General features: G+C 41.7%; 1 protein-coding gene across 3 annotated transcripts in view; it reads right to left on the bottom strand.

Annotated features, from left to right (window-relative positions):
* Positions 1-19372: 19372 nt before the first annotated feature.
* ccdc186 (coiled-coil domain-containing protein 186) overlaps positions 19373-23953 on the bottom strand; it is a 96234-nt gene continuing 91653 nt past the window's right edge. For 2 of the 3 annotated variants that reach the window (XM_084078907.1, XM_084078908.1), the window contains exon 18: positions 19373-23112. In XM_084078907.1, coding sequence (XP_083935033.1) covers positions 23029-23112 — 84 coding nt within the window. In that variant the 3' untranslated portion in view covers positions 19373-23028. The remainder of the gene's footprint in view (positions 23113-23953) is intronic. The other variant, XR_014602297.1, reaches the window with a different exon arrangement.

Genomic DNA, 23953 nt, shown 5'->3' with positions numbered 1-23953 from the left:
GGAGCTGATCCTCCTGAGAGAGAGCAGCTAACCTGCTATGAATATGAATGTACTGCCAAATATTATATTGAAAAAAACATCAAACGTTGATGCAGGAGTTGCCAGACAGTGTCACCGCTGTTGTTTTTTTTAACATACATAACATTAGCCAGGCCAGTCATGTATGAACAGCCTTTATTAGCTTTCATATTCCATTTAGGCTCGCTTCCATTCCATTTAGTCAACGTGCATGCGTGTGAGCGTGTGCTTGTGCGCTTGTGCGTGTGCGCGTGCGTGCGTGCGTGCGTGTGCGCGTGTGCATGTGCGTGCGCGTGTGTGTAGGGAACATGAGTATAGAAACAGTGTGCTGGTGCATTTTAAATAAATAAATAAATGTAGAAATGAATGAATACAAAAACAAGTAATCTTTCACACACATAAATACATGTATTTTATTTGCCTATTTCTGTATCATCATATTTATTTATTTTCACATTAACCTACATTTTTATGTCTACGTTTATTTATTTATAATGTAATGCATTAATTCATCTATTTATAATTTTAAATGAGGCAGCTCCTGGCCCTCCGTATACATTTCTATGGCATGCCCAGAACAGGGATGTGAGGGTTCATCATCATGATGTGATTAAAAACCAAAACCGTCACAGGGGTCCATTTTGACACTCTGGGTTTTACAGTGTGTGTGTGTGTGTGTGTGTGTGTGTGTGTGTGTGTGTGTGTGTGTGTGTGTGTGTGTGTGTGTGTGTGTGTGTGTGTGTGTGTGTGTGTGTGTGTGTGTGTGTTTGTGTGTGAACTTGGCGCCGTCACCCAACCATCTGTTACAGTGTAGTGTACCACTGCATGGTTCTCTAGGGGTTATTGTCTTATTAGAGAGCGAGAGAGAGAGAGAGAGAGAGAGAGAGAGAGAGAGAGAGAGAGAGAGAGAGAGAGAGAGAGAGAGAGAGAGAGAGAGAGAGAGAGAGAGAGAGAGAGAGAGAGATTCATTTTTACATAACATTTTGTATTAATGTTAAATGTTAAAATCTTAAAGATAGGGTAAGAGACATTGTTTAATTAAAATAAATAGCTCTATATTCTGTGTGTTTGTTCAGTAACAGTCTCCATGTCTCTCTACTTTTGATGCAGTAATGGTGTTATTTATTTCTCTCTCTTTTCAATTTGGAGGTATTACAAAGTCTTGAGTCCTAAAATTGTAACTTTACAAATATGCAGATAGCCTACCCTGAATACACTTATACTGTATGTTGGTTTGTTTACTGTGAGTTTTCTCACAATGTTGCGCATTAAGCTAATCATCGGGGGACCCCCCAAAATCATTCCGGGACCCCCCTGGGTCTTTTTTTCACCTAAAAACGTTTCAGGATGACAATTCAGTTCAAGTTCTAGACACAATCTCAATATTTTAAACTAATCTCAACATGGCCATGCATGAAAAGGCGTTCCAATGATGTAAACAACCATCAAAAACAAAACAATTACAGCTCTGCATAGATAGAGGAACAGCAGCAATATTTAAGGCCAACAAAAAGGAAAAAAATAGCATAAACCTAATTTGAGAACCACTTTTTTCCTTTTGCTATAGCCTAGAAGGAGTTCTCCTTAAGGCTATGGGACTTTCGATTCTTTGCGCACGCACCACAGGCTGCATAGCCTCTCGTCTGCAGTAAAAATGAAAAATACTCTTTCGCTACTCATCAAAACAAAATACAGCTTTTGGCCAAAATGTTAAATATTTCACTTGAAAGAAAACCTTTTTTTAGTTCCGCTGCACCCTCTAGAGATCCGGTCAATGGATTGTTTTCTATTTGCGAGCGCAAAGAATCGAAAGTCCCATAGCCTTAAGGAGAACTCCTTCTAGGCTATGGATCAGAGCTAGAGCTTTCCTACCTGTCCTCCAAGACTTTGCTCTGAAAAGAACAACTTTCCCCTGAATCAGAGCAGGGTTAACCTTGGACAGAGGCAAGCTTCTCCATAACCCACTGAGCTACATAGTGCTGTTACTCCAGCTAGAAGTAATGTTCCCTCTGTGAGCCTGAATTCCCACAGTTTGACTTTCAAACTTCATGCAGGAAAAAACAAGTGCGAAGAAACCACTTAGAGCCTCTGTACTAAGTAAACACGGACCTGAATTGCAGTGGTGTAAAGTAACTAAGTGCATTTACTCAAGTACTGTACTTAAGTACAATTTTGAGGTACTTTTACTTTACTGGAGTGTTTCCAATTGTTTGTAATTTTACTTCTACTTCTTACTTCTACACTACATCTCAGAGGCAAATATTGTACTTTTACTCCACTACAATTATTTGAAAACTTTAGTTACTAGTTACTTTGCAGATATGAATTGTTATAAAACACACCCCTTTAGCCCTTTTTTTGAATACCTAGGCTGTTTGAAAATAGCCGATCTACAAGCTCACAGCGCGTCGCGATGTGACGCGGTGTGAGCTTGTAGATCTGGTATTTTCAAACATTTTAGTAGTTTTACTTTTGGTACTTTAAGTATATTTTGATGCCAATAGTACTTTTACTCAAGTAACATTCTGAACACAGGCCTGTTTACTTGTAACAGGATTCTACATTGTGGTATTTCTGCTTTTACTTAATTAAACATATCTGAGTACTTCCACTGCTGAATTGGGCACTGTATTTGGTGAGCCCCCCCACCCCAACTTGTACTTAAGTACAGTACTTGGGTAAATGCATGGGTCCCTCCTCTCATCGCGTCATTGTCGGCCAGCTGGGCGAGCAGAGCCACGATCTTATCTTGGTCTCCTAGGCAACCAGTGTCACTGTGACTTCAATATGGCACAATATTCATAATAACACAAGGTCGTGTGACAGGCTTGATGGGGGGAGAAACAACAGAGTCTTCAACAGTGGGTCCTCCCGGACCCCTTTATTTTTCTCGCATCCCAATTCTGGGGGGGAACATTATCCGAAAATAGCCGATCTACAAGCTCACAACACGCATTGGTGGCAAAAGTACTCAAAAGTAAAAGTGCTCATTGTGCAGAATGTCCCATCTCACAAGTTGAACATGCATACAAATCTTTTGAAAATAGCAGATCTACAAGCTCACAATGCGTCGCATCGCGACGCATTGTGAGCTTGTAGATCGGCTCTTTTCAAATGGCCGAAATGTACATAGGGCTGTGTGTATGTTTTTTAATGTATGTTTTGTGATAATAATCTAAATCTGCAAAGTAACTAGTAACTAAAGCTGTAAAATAATTGTAGTGGATTAAAAGTGCAATATTTGCCTCTGAGATGCAGTGGAGTTGAAGTAAAAGTATTGAAAATGGGAAATACTCCAGTAAAGTAAAAACTCCTCAAAAGTGTACTTAAGTACAGTACTTAAGTAAATGTACTTAGTTACTTCACACCACTGACAACACGTCTGTGACGCGTTGTGAGCTTGAAGATCGGCTATTTTCGGCCGAAGAGTGTACAGGGAAAAAAGAGCAGACCGAGTACCAAACCCAAAGGTCAAGTTTACAAAGTATTGAGGGTTTAAGAGGTTAAATGTCTGACACACACGTCTGAAAATCTCGTAGACCAGGCCCATTGCATGTTGCTGTACTCTGTCCTCAACCCTGAGCCATCCCGCCCTAGCAAAGTGAGCTGGGGTTAGATGAGTTGTAGGTGAAAGGCCAAGAAGTAGCCTTATACTAGTTTGTTTTGGGATCATGGAGCCTTGTTTTTAAGGCCTTTGTGGTGTTGTGGTACCATGAGGTGCATGCATACCTGTCTATCCTCACCTCACCTCACCTCACCTCACCTCGCCTCACCTCGCCTACTACACATGCACCTCAAGGTACCACAACACCGCTGATATCATGATGAAATCCGAGTGCACGGGCAACTCGAGCATACTTGACACGTACAAATGAAAGATGAGAAATGCAGGTGAAATACATTTTTTATCAGATCTATCAGCGCCCCACTGTGTCACGCAGATACGGGAAGTAAACCGGAGATGGCATGTCATTCTCTTTTTTGATTTTTTGTCTTGGAATATAGGGCATAGCAGTCAAAATATTTATATAAATTATGTTAAGCCTGGAACCAAGTCATCCAGGCTCCTGGTGATTCATGACCACATTTGATTGTGTTAATACATATGTCATTTTTGAGTGTCCAAAAATGACATATGTATTAAACTAGATTTAATAAATACCCTTTCTTTACGGTTGTCAAATATTTGTTGACACAGAATATTTTCTGATTCACCAGGAGCCTGGATGGCTTGGTTCCAGGCTTAAAATAATGTATATACTGTAAATATTTTCGAAAATCTCTATGGGAAAGAAATATGGGTGGCAACACAACATGTTTCCACGTGCTATGCCCTATATAGCCAAGACATAAATAGCAAGACATGCCATCTCCGGTTTACTTCCTGTATCTGCGTGACGTAGGTGGACGCCTTTTTAGGAGACAGGAAGCAGGGTTGAAGTCTATTGTTTCCAATGGAAGAGTGAACTTGAACACAGCTTCTGAACCATTCTTTAGATCCATGTGTCACTGAACTCAATATTGGACCCGATCGCCACAAGACTCACAATTTTCCAAAGATTTTCATCCTAAAATTGCTTTTTTCAGAGACACAAATCAGGAGAAAATGTACTTTATTATCAAGCTTTCTCTGTCCCAGAAACACACTCTCGTGGGATCTAGCACCAGTAAACATAGGAAGTTCGTGAGAATTGCCGTCAGACGCCGTTGCCCACTTAGGAGACCATTTGTAGGATTTGTGTACCATGTTGCCTCTAGTGACTCCAATTGGGATGGTGTATCTTCCTAAATTAACAATCTATATATTTATATATATAGCGAACGGGTGCAAAGGGGCGGGTGAACAGGCTCATGGGAACTGGAGTTCTGACCTAACACTTCTACGGTACTTAAGGTCGTTGAATTTGACCTTTTATTGCAGAATTCATTATGTACAGCTCATCTCAGCATCCTCTCTGGAGGGCAGATTTGCAGACAGAGGACATACAGTAACAAACAAACAGCCTCATTTAGGTTCACATTTATTTCAAACAATGATGATTTTCCGGAGGAAAAAAAAGATAAACATCAACTTGTAGATTATCATTCTTAAAAGTGCAGTAATTGCATTATCTTGTTAAAATAAGTGATAAAGCAGCACTATGTAGTTTGGGGTATCAGAGGCCACTTTGGACACAAATAACATGGCAGCCAACGTCTTTGACTTCATTACCCAAGAGTCTCTGCAAGCATGACCGACGAGGACGTGCTGTGATTGGCCAGTCTTCTTTGCTTTGACTGGCATTTCTTGGTGCCTTGGCAAATGCCAGGATGAAACTCATCGTCTCACCTATACATAGTAATACAGTCAAGCACCTAGCAGGGACCCCCCTGAGTCTATACACCAGTAAGACTCCCTAATCGGGAGATAAGCGACCGTAGGTCACATGTATACAGAAGAGGGCTGTAACGGCGATTGGTTCCTAGTTGTGTGGGCAATGTATAGTTTTGTTTGGTGGTCTAAGAAATGTGGTGGCAGGCATGTTGATGACATGAGTGTAGACATACTGTGTAGTGTGTAGCAATTTGCGTGTTTTTAGGGGCAAAACTGTAGGAGTAGTGGGCAAAAATGTGTTGTGAAAAGCGGCCTGAAGGTGGCGCTAGAAGAGGGCCATGTGAGAAATTAGGGGTGGGGTGTCCGCGTTGCCTTGGCGGACGAATAGGTACCGGCCGCGGCTCTCCCGGACGCTCCTAGCCCGAGTTACGGCATTTTATGTGAGCTGCAGTGGCAGGGGGTCCCCACTGGGGGCGCCACCACTTTTGCATCCGTTCTGGAGCACCAGGAGTGGGTGGTCCCCGGGAATGCCCCGTGAGCAGCCCCGTTGGGGTGGTCATTTGGTAATTTGTCCAAATGTGCTCATTTTTTACACTTGGGGGTCCCCGAGGCAGCTGGGGGTCCCTGGAGCTCCAGGGGTCCTTGGAGGGTGTAGTTTGGCAGGTAAGGAGTGTGTGTGCAAAATCTGGCATGGATCGGGGCAACGGGTGCGGAGATATGAGCAGGGCAAAAGTGTGACGTGCTGATTTTTTACACTTGGGGGTCCCCGAGGCAGCTGGGGGTCCCTGGAGCTCCGGGGGTCCTTGGAGGGTGTAGTTTGGCAGGTAAGGAGTGTGTGTGCAAAATCTGGCATGGATCGGGGCAACGGGTGCGGAGATATGAGCAGGGCAAAAGTGTGACGTGTGTGACGGAGGGACGCACGGACACCTGGAGCAGGTTTCTATAGTAAATGCGACCTACGGTCGCAATTAATGGAAGGATGATTGTTATTGCTTAAACATGTAACTTACATAGTGCTGCTTTATATAGCTCTATATGTTGATCATAATCATTGCTAGAGAGTGTTCAGTAACCTGTCTCTCCAGAAAAAAGCTTTTTCAGGTCCGGCTACCAATAGGCTCTATGCACAGCAGCCATATTGGGAATGAATTGGGCCCCTTCCTTACTTCCTTCACAGGTGTTACCAATAATACTAATTAAGGCTCTGTTCCATTTAGTGTGGCACAGTGGTCTCTTATTTTCAAGGACCCTCATAACTCTGAGAGTGTACAAATGGAACCAAATGGACCCGTGACACACCCACCATAAGGGGCCATTTGGGAACCAAAATGGAGTGTTTCTAGTGAGCCAACATGCACGATATATCAGCACCCTGACCAGAATGGAACAGAGCCTTCATTAGTATCATCAATATTCTTTCCAATATGGCTGCTGTGCATCGAGCCTATTTTATCCGATGAGGAGACAGAACTCACATACAGGATACAGGATAAACAAGTGAAATTGGAAGTGATGACTCAAAGAAATAAGCAGACCAAATTGGAACTGGAACTGGAACACTATAAAAAATTTAAGCTGATGAATGGGTACTCTCTCCTTATTTGATGAAATTGGCAACCCACCTGAAAAACAATATTTTCTGTTTATTAAAGAGCTGGAGAGACAGAGAGACTCCCGTTACTGAACAAACACATAGCAATGATTACTAGCACAATATAGATATATATATTATTATATCCCCATTGCATCCTACGAGCAGTGGTGTAAAGTAACTAAGTACATTTACTGTTGTGAGCTTGTAGATCTGCTATTTTCAAACATTTTTGTACTTTTACTTTTGGTAAGTACATTTGGATACCAATACTTTTGTACGTTTACTCAAGCAAATTTAGAATTCCGGACTTGTACTTGTAATAGAGTACTTCTACATTGCAGTACTAATACTTTTACTTAAGTGAAACATTTGAGTACTTTTTCCACCACTGCCTAATAGTCTATCAAGCCTCACATACTGTAGAATTTTTTATTCCAAATTCCCATCATTAAAGGAGGATTGTTGTAGTCGTGAATGATTCGTTCATGTGAGCTGTTTTCAACAAGTCGTTGCCAAAAGAAGATTATCTTTAGCCTTCCCTTAGCTTCCCTGCTGTCCCTCCAACTCTCAATTAACCCATTCAATCCGGGAAACGCATCTCTGTCACTTTAGATTTCTTTGGCTATTCAAAAATCTACAAGCTCATAGCGCGGCACCGAGTGCTGCGCTATGAGCTTGTAGATCTGCTATTTTTTTTTTGAATTGTAAAAGTCATTGCAAATCTCTGCATATATATATTTGGATATATAACATTTGTAATAGCCTGAAAGAGCGAGCCCTATCGATGACCTTGAAGGGCGGATCCAAACCCAGGCGGTTGATGCAGCGCCACTTCCTATTGCTTCACCAATCTATGGATTTCCGAGGCTACATTTGTAACTAAAATATTTGCTTCTGGGGGGTCTCTGAAACAAAATATTTTACAAATGTTCGCTTAAAAAATATATATTTAAAGATTTGCAAAAAAAAAGATTTAAAAAAAAAATGCTAATCTTTAAATATATATTTTTTAAAGCGAACATTTGTAAAATATTTTGTTGCAGGCTCGCCCAGAAGCAAAGATTTGCGTTACAAATGTTCACTTTAAAATATGAATATCCAAAGATTTGCACAAATTTTCACGTTTTTCAAAAATAGCTCAAAGACATCTAAAATTGACAGAGATGCATCCCCGGATTGAATGGGTTAACCCATTAAGACCTGAGGCCGATTCCACAAATACCTTCTAAATCACTAGTTCTCAAATGTTTTCGTGCCAAGGACCCCCAAATTGATATATTGGACCCCCATCTGAAAACATTTTGTGCCAGGGACCCCCGGAAGAGAAAATTACTCAACAATTTCGAGATTTTTCAAAGAAATTTAAAAACAGCAGATATACAAGCTCACAGCGCGTCACTTCGTGCCGCGCTGCAAGCTTGTATATCTGCTATTTTCCAATAGCCAACGCTAAAATCTAAGATGACACGGATGGCTTTCCCGATTTTAACGGATTAACTAGGAAGGGGATTCATATTGGCGTCATTTTTATTATTATACTGCCAAGTAAATTAGATCTTCCCGAAGGATTATGAAGTAAGTCTTGATGTTAATGTAATCTAATGATCAGATTGCCAAAACATATTTTTCTTTGAGCACATGAGCCTGCAGAGCTGTCCGACCGGAACTTCTCTCTCCACTGCTTGTGGACCATGCTTAAAACAACAACAACCTCAAACTAGAACTGACAAAACATTTTAGTTTTAACTGAAGTAAAACGAAAAGAACGGCTTTACAAAAAAAATATGTCATGTAGACACCAGTTTCTCTTTCTTGTCAATATGTAGACACCAGTGTCTTCTTGTCAGTAGACACCAGTGTCTCTTTCTTGTCAATATGTAGACACCAGTGTCTCTTTCTTGTCAATATGTAGACACCAGTGTCTCTTTCTTGTCAATATTTAGACACCAGTGTCTCTTTCTTGTCATGTAGATACCAGTGTCTTTTGTTGAGATTCTGAAACTAAATATTTTGAGATGGGGGTCCGCGGCCAAATACATATCATTTTGGGGGTCCTTGACATGAAAACATTTTTTTTAAACTGTTAGGATTTAGAAGACATTTTGTAAAATTGGCCTCAGGTTTTAATGGGTTAAGAGTAGAATCTGTATGTATAGGGAGCCAGTGCAGAGAGATGAGTAACAGGGGTGATGTGATCAAAATAATGTCCAGGTTTATATCCTGGCAGCAGCACATAAACTATAGAACAAAGGCAATGTGATCATACAATAATAAACAATAAACCAGGTCAAAACCTATATTCATTCGGGCGCTGCTGTTTTGATTTGAACCACGATTGGAGTCCAGACCCGTGAGGGTCCATTTGGTTCAATGGAACTAACCTAGTAGCATACTTTAAGCTCCTGTTTATTGCCATAACAATGAAAACTAGTTTGCAGTGGTGTAAAGTAACCAAGTACATTACTCAAGTACTGTACTTAAAGTACACTTTTGAGGAATTTTTACTTTACTGAAGTATTTCCCATTTTCAATACTTTTACTTCTACCCCACTACATCTCAGAGGCAAATATTGTACTTTTACTCCACTACACTTACTTGACAGCTATTTACTAGTCACTTTGCAGATTTAGATTATTATAACAAAACATGCATGAACCACTTCAGCCCTATACGCATTTCGGCCATTCGAAAATGAGCTTGTAGATCTGCTATTTTCAAAAGATTGTTATACATGTTGAACTTGTGAAATGGGACATTCTGCATAATGAGTACTTTTACTTTTGGTACTTTTCGTATTTTTGTACTGAGTACTTTTTCCATCACTGCTCATTTATCCATACCATACCATGATTTTATTTTTTTATTTTGTTTAAATTAAAGGTAGGCTAAATGTGCTTTTCCTTTGTTAAAAGCACTACATAGCTGTACATTCTGATTGCTGTAGAGTGTTTGTTCAGTAACAGGAGTCTCCCTGTCTCTCCATCTCTTTAGTAAACAGAACATGCATTTTCAGGTCAGGATACCGATTTTATCCAATCGGGATTCAGAACTCACACATGGATACAGGTCAGGATGAACAAGATAAATAGGAAGTGATGACACCAAGAAATGACATTTAACATTAATGCTGATGAATGGGCTCCTGATTGGCTGACATTTAGTCACCCATCTGCAAATGTATTTTCTGATTAATAAAGAGATGGAAAGACGGGGAGACTCTTTAAAGGGATAGTTCACCCCCAAAATGACGTTTTCCCTATCGATTAGTCACCCCATGGAGACTTGAATTCATGGATTTTTTTTAGTTTTTGTCACATTCCTAAGACAATAATTTGATGACCGGTATAGCGGTTCCGGTTTAAAGGGACCTGCCTACCTGTGACAAAAACAAAAAGATATCCATGAAATCAAGTCTCCATGGGGTGACTAATCAACAGAAAAAAAGTAATTTGTTGGGTGAACTATCCCTTTAAGCATTTAACAAAAAATATCCCTTACCCTATGTTAATTTTTTTATTTATACAAATCTTATATTATTCTCAAAGTGTGTTTTGCCAATTATTTGGCGGCCCACTTGCTACACCCTCGTGGCCCATCAGTGGTCCCCAGCACCACAGGGTGAGAACCCCTGGGATAGGGCAGTGGTTCTCAAACGTTTTCATGGACCCCCAAATTGATATATATATTTGGCCACGGATATGGCCATGTCGGTTTCGTGTCGGTTACGAATTCCAAAATGATTCAAAATGTTCCGAACACTTTAGATACCCCCCCCCCCCCCCCCCCACGAAAAAAAAATAGCAGATGTACAAGCTCACAGCGCGGCACAAAGTGCCTGTACATCTGCTATTTTTGAATAGTCAACGTATACATGGATAAAGTGGTTAAAATGATTGTGAGGCTATGTTAACCACTTTTGCTGGGGACCCCCTGGTAAAGCGCCCCAAGGACCCCCAGGGGTCTCCTTCCCCCCAGTTTGAGAACCCCTGGTATATATATAGGGGATGCTTCTTGACATGCAGTGGTCATTCATCTGGTGCTGCTCTGGATGGACGGATGGAATGTGTTGTTATCAGGGTAAAGCTAAAAATAGGCCGGTCGGTGGCAGACGCTGCAGCCAGTGGCCTTAAAGGGACACCAGCGGACCAGCCGTGACCCCAAATCCATGCCACCTGGAATGACAGGAAAATGCCAAATGTCACGAGAGAACAGAGAGAGAGAAACTGATATCTGGACTCACACAGACGCTTTACTGCTATGTTCTGGGATCGTCCATTATACCATCTGATATGAGAGAGAGGAGAGAGAGAGAGAGAGAGAGAGAGAGAGAGAGAGAGAGAGAGAGAGAGAGAGAGACAGACAGACAGACAGACAGACAGACAGACAGACAGACAGACAGACAGACAGACAGACAGACAGACAGACAGAGAGTGCGCGAGAGAGAGACAGAGAGAAAGAGAGACAGAGATAAAGAGAGAGAGAAAGAGAGCGAAAGACTAGAAAAGTCTATTTTTCAGGTCTCCGCCTAGGGCCCACAAACTTTAGAAGGCAGTCATAGCCAATTGGAATGGGATCTGAACAAAATCACATTACACTCATGCATCTTGATCAGATGACCCCCGGGATAATGTGTTCCAATTTGTGAGTTTTTGACTAAATCTAGTTGGGGAAGTGGCCCAAAGTGTGTTTTGACGAAAACACGACGTGGCGGAAAATGTGATCTGGCACAAATGGCCGGGGCCTATATGTCGTGTCAGGTTTCAAGGAATCCAGGGGCCAATACATGATCACAAATGACTGAGAGACATGCAGTGAGAGACTAAAAAGGATGAAAGAGAATAAAGATTACCAAAAACCTTTTGAATTTTAAGTAAGTAAGAGAGGTGATTTAAATTTAAAGGAGTAGTTCACCCAAATCTCTATCAATTACACACCCCATGAAGCCTTGAATTCAAGTCACTTTTTCTTTTAGGTTTTTGTCGCATTTCTAAGCCAATCATTTGATGACCGGCAGAGTCTCCGGGACTCCGCTAGACTTAGACTGCCGTCTAAGTCCTGTAATTTTTTCACTGTGAGTGAACTGGAAAACCGCAAGGTTCCCAGTTCGATCCCGGGCTGGGGCGCTCCCCTAGAGTTAGTGTCGATGTGTCCTTGAGCAAGACGCTGAACCCCTAATTGCTCCCGATGAGCAGGTTGGTGCCTTGCATGGTTTCCTCTGCCATCGGTGTATGAATGTGTGTGTGAATGGGTTAATGGCACAATCAATGTAAAGCGCTTCGGACAGAAGCGCTATATAAATGCACCATTTAACGTTTTACCATTTACGCTTTACAGTGAAAGATTAGAGCTGCAAGCACAGAAATGGAAATAAAGCAATTCCTTTTTGGAACCAAAGTCTTCTCAGTTTGAGATTTTAACTCACAGTCTCTGCTTTGATAGGCCTTTATCTTACCTCTGTAGCACCATGGTTCATACTCACTTGCGAAGTTTCTTAATTTTTGCATTGCTATAACGGCACCACACGTGGGCTGTATATAGTGGAGTGCAATAGAATGAATTGGCATAACGACTAAATTAGGGAGAAAAAGGGGTCAAAAGCAAGAAAAATGAAAACAAATCCAGATCAAACAACCCTAGTTGTTGTGAGCGGTGGTTAATGTAGCGTGCAGAGTGGATACTCAGGGTCACAGTCAACACAGGTGTGTTTGTTATGGGTCAGAACTGCAGTGTGTTTGGAGGCCTCTTCTGATGCAGGTGTGAGGAGGGCCTGCATGGTGTCCTGACGCAGGTGTTTAAGTCAGTGTCTGAGGGGGAGGAGTGACCTTCAGGTCTCCAACACTGCTGACGATCAGCTTTTCGCCACGCAAACCCTGTCAAGTCGCCGCCTCTGACACGCCTCACGTGACGAGCACAGCGGGAATCAGGGGACGTATGCAAAGCTGAGACTCGCCCCCTTGTGTTTCACCGTTTTCCAACCTTATTGTGTGTGTGTGTGTGTTTGTCCGGAGCTAATGTCGCGAAACGCCAATGGTGGAAAAAGTACTCAAATGTTTTACTTAAGTAAAAGTACCAATGCTGCAATATAGAAATACTCTGTTACAAGTACAAGTCTAGAATTAAAAATTGAGTAATTAAGTACAAAACTATTGGCATCAAAATATAGTTAATACTAAAAGTAAAAGTACCAAAATGTTTGAAAATAGACGATCTACAAGCTCACAAAGCGCCGCGATACGACGCGTTGTGAGCTTGTAGATCGGCTATTTTCAAATAGGCTAGGTATAAAATATAGGGCTGAAGTGGTTAATGTATCTTATAATGTAATAATGTAGATCTGCAAAGTAACCAAAGTTTTCAAATAATTGTAGTGGAGTAAAAGTATGTTTGCCTCTGAGATGTAGTGGAGTAGAACTAAAAGTACAGAAAAATGTAAACACTCCAGTAAAGTAAAAATACCCAAACATTTGACTTAGGTACAGTACTTGAGTACATGCACTGGGTGAAAAAGGTGATATACCTGGATACATGGGCAAAGCATACACCCACCTAACATAAATGATTGGTGGGAGTTTTTCAATGAATGCGGGAGAGGACTGTTTACCTTAAAATGCCTTTAAGATACCTGGATATGCGTCTCTCTTTTCTCTGCTAGGGAATGTTCCTTACACATGCAAATTAGAGGTTTGTTCAAACAATGGGAGGTGTGGGGTTCAGAGAGGGGGGGGGGCTCAGAAAGAGAGAGAGAGAGAGAGAGAGAGAGAGAGAGAGAGAGAGAGAGAGAGAGAGAGAGAGAGAGAGAGAGAGAGAAATAAGAACACAGACTATTGCACAATTACTGATTAAAAAACAATGAGTGAGATGTCTGTCTGTCTGTCTGTGAGAGATGTATATACACACACACACACACACACACACACACACACACACACACACACACACACACACACACACACACACAGATCAGGTCTTGGGTCTAAATCTCAACTACTGTGCACAGTGGTTTAACTACTGATACTTTCACTTTGATCTGGCTTAACTGTACAGTTGTGGCACTGTAGACACATCTGTATGCTATTCTTTCAATTGATTGTGCAAGGGATAATGCATGGGGATTAACCGCGATTAACCACCTCGGCTGCGCCTCGTGGTTAATCGCCCTATCGGGCTTTAAATTTCAATAATGACTACCTCCCCATGCATTATCCCGCTTATTACACGGCTACTTAATAAATACATAAATACATTTACCCAAAAGTAACAACAAAACGAAGTATTTCCTTGCTTACGGCAATGAAAGTATTCCATAAGTATTAGGCTGGGCGGACAAGTTCGCCTCGCAAAAACAAATGACGAAATGGAAAAAAACTCGCCCCAAAACACACTCGCCCCCCATTCTATTTACTGCCGATTTGCCTGTAATACCGCCGGATTTGCCCCGGGACAACTGTGTTTTGGGGCGAGCGTTTTGGTATTCCCCGTTGTTGCGCCACGATAAACAAGGAAGTAGAGGATCACATAGAATGACTTTTCGGTTATTGCATCGTCTATTTCTCACTTCAAATGTTTTCAAAAACATTCTTGAGAGCAACGTTTAGTTGTAAATTACATTGGTTGTTTGTTTACATGGCTGTCATGTTAGATAAAGCATAAAAACAAGCAGCGCAGGTTGGCACAAGCAGGTGCTCTGAGTCTCTGATTACACAGTTTCCCTGTCGGTCTTGCCGGTCATTATCATCGGTCCATTATCCAGAAATAATGACCGATGACTGACCAATCAGAATCGAGCATTCAACCAAGCCCTGTAATAAACATTGATAACAACAGTGGTCTCTCACAATCTGTCAGCACATATTTTTATAACAGAGTACTTTTACTTTGCAGTATTGATACTTTTACTTAAGCAAAACAGTTGAGTACTTGTTCCACCACTGTTGATGTTTTTAACATGACTGCCCTGTTTAAAAATGATTGAACACTAATAACCAGTGTTTATTCAATCATATTCAATCATATAATCAGATAATACTACTACTGAATAATTCCAAGGATTAATTGCTCCTCAGTTGTTGTTTTTTTTAGCTTTTTTATTATTCTCATTCTGTTGCTATTATATTTATTCCTTACATTGTTAATTCTAATTTAGAGTTGATGTATTTTCTTATTTAAAACAATGTGGTCCATTTGTCTGTCTGTCTGTCTCTGTCTCTCTCTCTCTCTCTCTCTCTACCCTGAACCTAAGCCATAAGCCATTTTTAAGCTTGTATATTATTTTAGTGTTCAAAACTAAATAAGGTGACCTCAGTACTTAGTTACTTGGCACCACTGCAGCAACAACACACTTGAGCAACTAAACAGGTTTATTCACAGTAACTGGAGTATTCGTGTGCATAGAAATGCACGCAATGACACAATAAAAACTCTTTTTAAAAGGCAAAGATAGAAAAAAACACACAAAAGATCAACAAAATAGATTAAGATTCGTCTCCTTTTTTATTCCCTGGAAATACCATATACACATGTACATATATATATAAACAGAATCCGCAATTTGATTATTGTCTTTCTCTAACATCTGATCATCGTTTAGTTTTTTACAGAATAGTATAATTATGTACATATGTGAATGACGGTCACAGTTTAAAGGGAGGACGGACAGACAGACACACAAAGCAAACAACAGACGTGTCCATTTTAATGGCGGTGTCACATTCAAGCATAAAAAGAGCATTTCCTTCACGGCTGTTATCGACTGAAACGAGAGCTTCACGATCCAATCAAACACCAGTGGTTCTCAACCTGTGGGGCCGGCGAGGATATCGCAAGCGGGCCCCCAAAACTAATCTGCAAAACACTTAAGATTTTAATGGTAATATGACATTTAAAAAAAAAACAACGAGAATAGTGTAAAAATAAAAAAAAAGTCATGGTATTTTTTCTTTACGGTCAGATGGGTTTATGTTTTTTTCAAGCTCGTAGCGCGGCACTGAGTGCCTGCTATTTTTCGTGAAAATGTGTGCAAATCTTTGAATATGTATATTTTTTTAAGCAAACATTTTTTAACTCAAATCTTTGCTTCTGGGGGGGTCCCTGGAACGACATACTTTGAGATGGGGGTCCGCGGCCAAATACGTATCATTTTCGGGGGTCCTTGACATGACAAAGTTTGAGAACCACTGAAAATAGCAACAAAAGTGATTTAAAGGATTTAGAAGACGTTTTGTAGAATCCCCCAGAAGGAAAGATTTGAGTTAAAAAATGTTTGCTTTAAAAATATATATATATATTCAAAGATTTGCAAAAATGTTCACGATAAAATAAAATAAAATGCAGATCTACAAGCTCATAGCGTCGGTGCTGCGCTATGAGCTTGTATATCTGCTATTCTTGAATAGCCCAAGAAATCTAAAATGACACAGGTGCGTTTCCGGTCTTAATGTGTTAAAGTGGGCCCTGATCCAGATAAAAGTTGAGAACCACTACACCAGACGGCCTGCCCACCTGACCACTTAACATGGCAGCCAGGCTGCTACAAAGTTGACTCGACAACTCAATATCTTCACAATTCAACCAGATTTTCCGGAGTCACTCCAGGCTCTATACTATTTTTTCCCCATCCCTCTCTACAACAAATACCTTGAGGGGCGAAAACAGGTGATATTGTAGACAAAATGTTTGCCCTGGAATTCACGTGGTTAAGGCTCTTATAAACAATCTGAGATTTGATTTGTCATTCAGTTTTTAAAGGTTCTTATTCACCAGGATTGTTTTTTTTTTAAGTGTGATACAATTTGCCCCAAAATATATATTTGTTCCAAACTGCTGGTTGTATCAGTGGTTCACAAACCTTTTCGTTTCATGTCAGGGACCCCCCAAATTAATATGAATTTGGCCACGGACCCCCCCCATCTAAAAATATTTTGTGCGAGGGACTCCCCCCCCCCCCCCAAACAAGATCTGTTGTTAAAATGTGGCAACTGTAACGGGATCAACGACTCACACACATCTTAATTTCAAGGACCCCCGTTTTATATGCATTAAACCACAGCCCCCCCCCATTTGAACTTTTTTTTACCTGGACCCCAATCTATACTGTAAAATCCTCAGTGTTAATCTAACTCTGAGAGTGTACAAATGGAACCATTTGGACCCAGGGTGGGAGCCCGGACCCGACGTTGAGAAACAGTGCACTTGATTGCACGGCAAGGGGTAGGCTTGGCGGATCAAACGACCAATCACACGCGCGCAGAGGGTGGGTATACGTGGACGCCAGTCATCGACCAATGGAAGCCGGCGGGTGAGACTGAGGCGGGGAAAATGACGCTGAAACCGGTCTGGCGGCTTTTGGAGTCACGCTCAATAAATAGAGGAAGGATAAATAAACTGAACACCACCGCTGTCTACACAACACCATCCGTCTCTGTGTGTGTGTGTGTGTGTGTGTGTGTGTGTGTGTGTGTGTGTGTGTGTGTATATATGTGTGTGTGTGTGTGTGTGTGTGTGTGTGTGTGTGTGTGTGTGTGTGTGTGTGTGTGTGTGTGTGTGTGTGTGTGTGTGTGTGTGTGTGTGTGTGTGTGTGTGTGTGTGTGTGCGTGCGTGCGTGTGCGTGCGTGTGTTGAGCTCCAGGCTACATGGGATTGTTTACCTTGAACATGGTTAAGCTCTTGGGTCAACGTGCTTAAACCAGGACATGGAGATCACAACGCGCTAGCGTGCACACACACGCACACACACACACACACACACACACACCTCCCGCATACATCCTCGCGCACATGCACGCAGGCACGCACACACACCTCCCTGCCGCATACATCCTTGTGCACGCACACACACACACACACACACACACACACACACACACACACACAAATAATGATAATAAATCACCAGAACAGGCACCATTCATGACAAAGGAAGACAAGGAAAGGAACTAATTAAATGAATGTATAATAATCAAACAGGAAAAACAGCCTAAAATGTTGCGCTTCCACTTGGACCACTCCGTTAAGCTGGGCGGCCACTTTAGGCCGTATGTAGTTTGTTGCAACAACGGGATAGATTGATTTTTCTTTTCTTTTTCTTGCCTATGTCAGTGGTTCTCAAACCTTTCAGCCCGCGGCGACCCCGCTCCCAAATTTTAACGGGGGACCCCCCACCCTGACAAGAACTTGGAATCGTAGGAGTCGAGGCATTCAGTTTTGTTCGACTCGGTTCCGCGGATAAATATTGTGAAAACAGCCGATGTACACGCTCACAATGAGGGTCCGTTTGGTTCCATTTGTTCCACTCTCAGAGTTACACACCCGTAAGGATCCATTTTGGAACCCACCTCAAGGAACCAATGAGGGTCCCTGGACCACACTTTGAGACCCCACTGGTGTAACAGAGTGTTTCCAGTGAGCCAACATGCAACAATAGCAGCACCCTGACTCTGTTTGACCAGAATGGAACTGAGCCTTCATTAGTGTCATTGGTAACACCTGTGAAGGAAGTATAAGAGGCTGAATTTCTTACCAATACGGCTGCTGTGCACAGAGCCATTTATGCCTCGTCTCACACAAAAGAAAACGCAACGCTGGGTTTTGCAGAAACCTGAAGGCCGGTGGGTGGGGGAGGGGGGGTGGGGGGGTAGTGTGGGGATCAAGTGGAGCGCATTAATCCCAGATGCTTATAGTTTGTACTGCAGACATTGCAGAGAATGCAATGACACACACATAAAACAAAAAAAAACTAAAACAAAACAAAAGGAGTGTGCTACCGGGAAATAGCTTTAGTTGTACGTTTGTCCTCACCAGGCACTTTGAGTCACGCTGTGCGGAAAAAAAACGGTTTAGCAGCTAGCCACGCCCCCTGGGATGTCGTTTTTGTTTAAACCAGTTGTTCTCAAACTTTTTTTTCACGTCAAGGACCCCCAAAACGTCTATTTATAATATCTATTTAGCCGCGGTACCTATCTGAAAATATTTTCGTACCCGGCGAGGGACCCTCCCCCGATACAAGATTTGTGTTGTTAAAATGTATTAAAAAATATTCAAAAATATTTCACATTGTTTTCCAAGATTTAAAACAAAATAAATTGCTGGGATTAAATTGGTCAAACTGATTTCGATTGCCGCTATCAAATCATTAAGCTGGGGACCCCCTGGAACCCCCCCAAGTCCCACTATGAGAACCACTGATTTAAGCCATTTTAATCAGGAAACCCAGAGGATGTTATTTACAAACTATTTCCCCCCACCACAATTTCACTGGCAAACATCTTTAGATGTTGTACATGTCATTTATCTCAATATAAATACAGAATGCAAACAGGACTTGCGCAAGTCAAGAAACAAGAAACAAGTCTAGCGCAGTGGTTCTGACCCTTACACATATGTAACTCTGAGAGGGTACAAACGGGTCCATTTGGTCCCGTTTGTACCCTCTCAGAGTTAAGGGGGGGGTCTCTGAAATTAAAAGTTTGAGAACCACTGCTCTAGTGGAGCAAAGCGACTAAATCCAACATGTCATCTTGGAACACGACTCTAAAAACAAAAAGGCCAATATTCTACGTTTCAAAATCATGTTGACTCAACAAAAGGATCATTCCCTTTTCATTACATGGATCTTGGAGCTCCGGAAATCCAACAGGAGTTTAAAAATAAGAAATACATATTTCTTCAACAAAATAACTGATAAAAAAATAAATTAAAGAAAATAAAGGAAAATGAAAAATCACATTCAAAATGGACTATCCACCAGCCTCAGATTCAGACATTAAAGGAATATTTCATCATCTATCACATAATTAAGCCTTGAATTCATGGAGACCTTTTTAGTTTTTGTCATGTTCTTGAGCCAATAATCCAATATTTGACTAATTGAAGTTAATAGGAGACCAATCTTAACAAGAGCAAAACCGTATTTAAAACATTATCTTTGGACCTGGATCATCAGTAGACCTCTCAGTGATTTATTACACTGTGAGAGTTGTTTTGAAGTTTATATTATTCTTTTATATAGTTTTATTTTGGTCTCCTTGCGCAGCCGGGTCATCAAATATTGGTTTATTGGCTCAGGAATGCGACAAAAAAAAAGTCAAAATTCATGGGGTGAGTAATTGTTTAGGTGAGGTATTCCACTTGGGGAAAGCTTTCGCAGAACATTGCAGATCGACAAGCTCACAACTTGTGAGCTTGTCACAAGCTTCCGATCTTTTCAGCGAAAGCTTTCCCCACAACAAGAAAGCAGAAAGGACACTAGTATAGAGCCCTGAGGGACTCCCCTCAACCATAATGGGGGTTCAAGTGGTTAAACTTTGTATCGTAGATTTTGCTCTTCCCTCGACTTCCCTCCTGTCAGGCAGGCAGGGCCACCTGGACACCTCCGACAAGCGGAGCGCTTCACTCGACTAGGTTCGAGGACCAGCGCCAGGCAGAGATAAAGAAGCATTATGGCCTCCTATATATAGCACCAATGTCAAGCAGAGGAAGAGAGGGGGGGGGGGGGGGGGGGTTTGGCTGCAGATGCTGGAGGGGAGGGGGGGGTAGGGGGGCTGCTGTGCCCAGCGCGTTCGTTAACCCATTCAATCCGGGACACGAATATCTCTGTCATTTTATATTTCTTTGGCTATTAAAAAATAGCAGATATACAAAGCTCATAGCGCGGTACCAAGTGTCACGCTAGGAGCTTGTAGATCTGTTATTTTTGGGAAAAAAAAACGTGAAAATGTGAGCAAATCTTTAAATATATGTTTTTTTAAAGAAAACATTTGTAAAATATTTTGTTCCAGGGACCTCCCCAGAAGCAAAGATTTGAGTTACAAATGTTCGCTTCAGAAAAAAAAATATATATTCAAAGAATTGCACAACTTTTCAAAAATAGCAGATTTACAAGCTCATAGCGAGCTTACATCAGCTATTTTTGAATAGCCCAAAGAAATCTAAAATGACACAGATGCGTCCCCCGCCCGGACTGAAAGGGGTTAAGTGCTTTGCCCGAGCAGCCGAGTGTGAAAACTGCGGCGCTTGGCGGCATGAGGTGTTTGTTTGGTCTCATGGGGGGGGAAGCAAAAGTGTTGATAGTGCAAGATGTATGGTTTTCTCCTGTCAACTTATAGGAGGCGTTTGTAGATCTATTTTCCTTTTTCCACCTTCTCCTGTCAACTCGTACAATGTGTGGTGTAGATCTATGGTTCTCTCTTTTCCGACTCCTAGAATGTGTTGACGTGTTTGTGGCCGAAGGAATGTTCCGTTTACGAATACATTCGGTTGATTGGCACCAGGGCAAGCTATGTACAGACTGTGTGTGTGTGTGTGTGTGTGTGTGTGTGTGTGTGTGTGTGTGTGTGTGTGGACATAGTAGTGTAGGAGTAGTTCACCCAAAAATATTTCCTATTTTCTATCAATTACACACCCCATGAAGCCATGGATTCATAGAGATGTTTTAGTTTTTGTCGCATTCCTAAGCCAATAATTTGATGACCGGTAGTCTCCATTGAGTCAGACTCCGTTGGTAGGATCCTCATTCAAAAAGTTTCAAAAATAGCAGATCTAGAAGCTCAAAATGCTATTGTTTTAATGATTTTTTTTCTGATTGGCTATTTTGAAAACGTTTCTATTTCCACCTATTTTCACCTATAACGACATGCCGAAAACATGGACGTAAGGATGGAAGTTGCTAATCCCCCCCCAGCTAAAGATTCATATCTTCAACTGAACAAAGTTGATGGCGAGTTTTTTTTGGTGGAAAACGTCTGCATGGTGATGTAGTAATTAACCCTACGTGTATTAGAAATGGATTTGCATTAGGAAGAGGTTGATCCTTCCCCTTTTAGACGAGATGAACGTTTATCCCTATTTTGGCATGTCATTATAGGCAAAAATGGTCATATATTTCCAAAAACAATTTCAAGAATATCCTTATAATGTTCAGGCTCAGAACATGTCACGATGCAAACCGCCGTGCGCTTGTAGATCGGCTATTTTCACACGACTACATATAAAACATATTAACCACTTAAACCCCCCAGCATGCGGTATTGTGGCGAAAGCTTTTGCAGGAAAATAGCAGACCGACAAGCTCACAACGCGTTGCGCGAAAGCTTTCCCCCCGCAATAACAGAAAACGGAAGAGACACAGGAACGAAGACTTCAGAATTCAGCTCGCCAGGGACGGATATTCCTGTAAAGAGACTAAATCATGTCCTCTGGCCTTTTCACTGAGCTGACCCGCTCGTCAGAAACCTCTAAGCGTAGAGTACAGGAGGAGGGGGGGGAACAGACGTGGATGATTTTTGGCCAAACGGAGCAGCGGGCATCGACGTGACCTTCAAGGCATCGATGTGTTCCTTCCAGGAATGGGAGGAGGAGGAGGAGGAGTGGAGTGGACGGACGGACGGACGGACAGACAAGTCAAAGTTCAAGTACGTCCAGAAATCTGTCCCCCCCGTTCAAGAGCTCGTGCAAAAAAAACAAAAAAATAATAATAACATAGACTGGCACTTCTGACATTCAAATGGCTCCTTCATTTATGTCGGGGTTGGTTGATGCGTTCCTCGATGTCGGGCAAAAACCTTGTATCTTTTTTTCGCGGGATTAACGCCCTACTTTGTCGTACAAGTGTGTCTCGAAAATAGCAGATCTACAAGCTCACAACGTTGAGAAATAAGACATTGTAGGACAATTTCCCCGGTCCTCGCGAGACCAAAAACACTGAGCGCTTGTAGATCATCTACTGTTCGCTTCTTTTGAAACATTTTTTAAAGTTGAATGTGAAAGTAGTTCAATGTGTGTGTGTGGGGTTTTACAAATATTTAACCAATGAAAAAGCCTTAACAAGAGCTTGTGACTGAATAATAACTAAATTGGATCTTTTTTTACATTTACTGAAAAGTTAGGGTTTTGGACATGAGAGGTTTTCACCCGACAGCGATGATATGCAGGTATGGTTGATGCACTGATACATAGGTGTGTGACTCCGACTGGTTCCCAACCATCGGGCCATTTAGCTGGGGACCCCGTGGGACCACCTCACGAGTCGGAGTCTCCGGACTGCAGTTTGAGAACCTCCGCTTTTGGGTTCGAGGTTTCTCCGGCCTTCCTTCCTGTGCCCTCGGCGATGTCACTTCCTGCGCGCCCCGTCCGCCGGAAGGCGCTGCTCTTTTATGAGTCTCTCGATCTCTGCCCCTAGTGTCTGGAGGTTGTCCTGAAAAACAAAAAACAAAGAACATATATATTTTTGCTGCCGCCTAGTGTGTGGAGGTTGCTCTGCAAAGAAACAAACAAAGAAGACATATTTTTACTGCCCCCTAGAGTCTGGAGGTTGTGGTTGTACATTGGAGTACTTCTTCTACCAACACTGACTGAAACACAAGGTAATAGGGAGTTAAGCGCCCGGGAAAGCACCTGTGTCATTTTAGATTTTAGCGTTGGCTATTCAAAAATAGCAGATTTACAAGCTTTCAGAAAGCTTGTTTTTTCTGAAAGCTTGTAAATCTTGGAAGTGTGAGAACTACTGCCTCAATTCTTAATGGGAGAAGAGAACCGAGGCCTGTAAAGTTTGAACGCTATGAGAAGAGAAAAAGAAGTGTGTGTGTGTGTGTGGGTAGGCTACTTGTATTACTATACTACTATACGTGAGGGCCAAAGAAACGTATAGTTGCAGTTGGAACTCTCTCAGTGCCAATGCAATAAAAAAATATGTTGCTACTGTGCCAGAATTGTTTTGTATCTTTTTGGCTGTATCTCGGCTCTAGAGCCGAGATACAGCCTTTTTCAGTAATAAGTTAAACAAGAAGTGAATGGCGCCGCAAATCTTCGGATCACGATATCTTTGGTTCTGAACATTCTTTTCCAATTTTTTTTTTTTATTTTTTTTTCTCGGCACTGAGGGCATTCAGAAAAAAGGAGGAAATTAGGAAATTATTGAGTATAGTTAAGATTAGACATTTAGGCGTTATGCCTGATTTATACCCACAGTAGGTGCTTGCCTGAACCGAAAATAGCAGATCTACATGCTCACAACACGGCACTGCTATTTTCGGCTT

Source organism: Gymnoscopelus microlampas, assembly GCF_963454915.1.
Source record: "Gymnoscopelus microlampas genome assembly, chromosome: 14".
Classification (NCBI taxonomy): Eukaryota; Metazoa; Chordata; class Actinopteri; order Myctophiformes; family Myctophidae; genus Gymnoscopelus; species Gymnoscopelus microlampas.
Note: the sequence above shows the minus strand (reverse complement) of the source record. Positions and strands in the feature narration are given on the sequence as shown.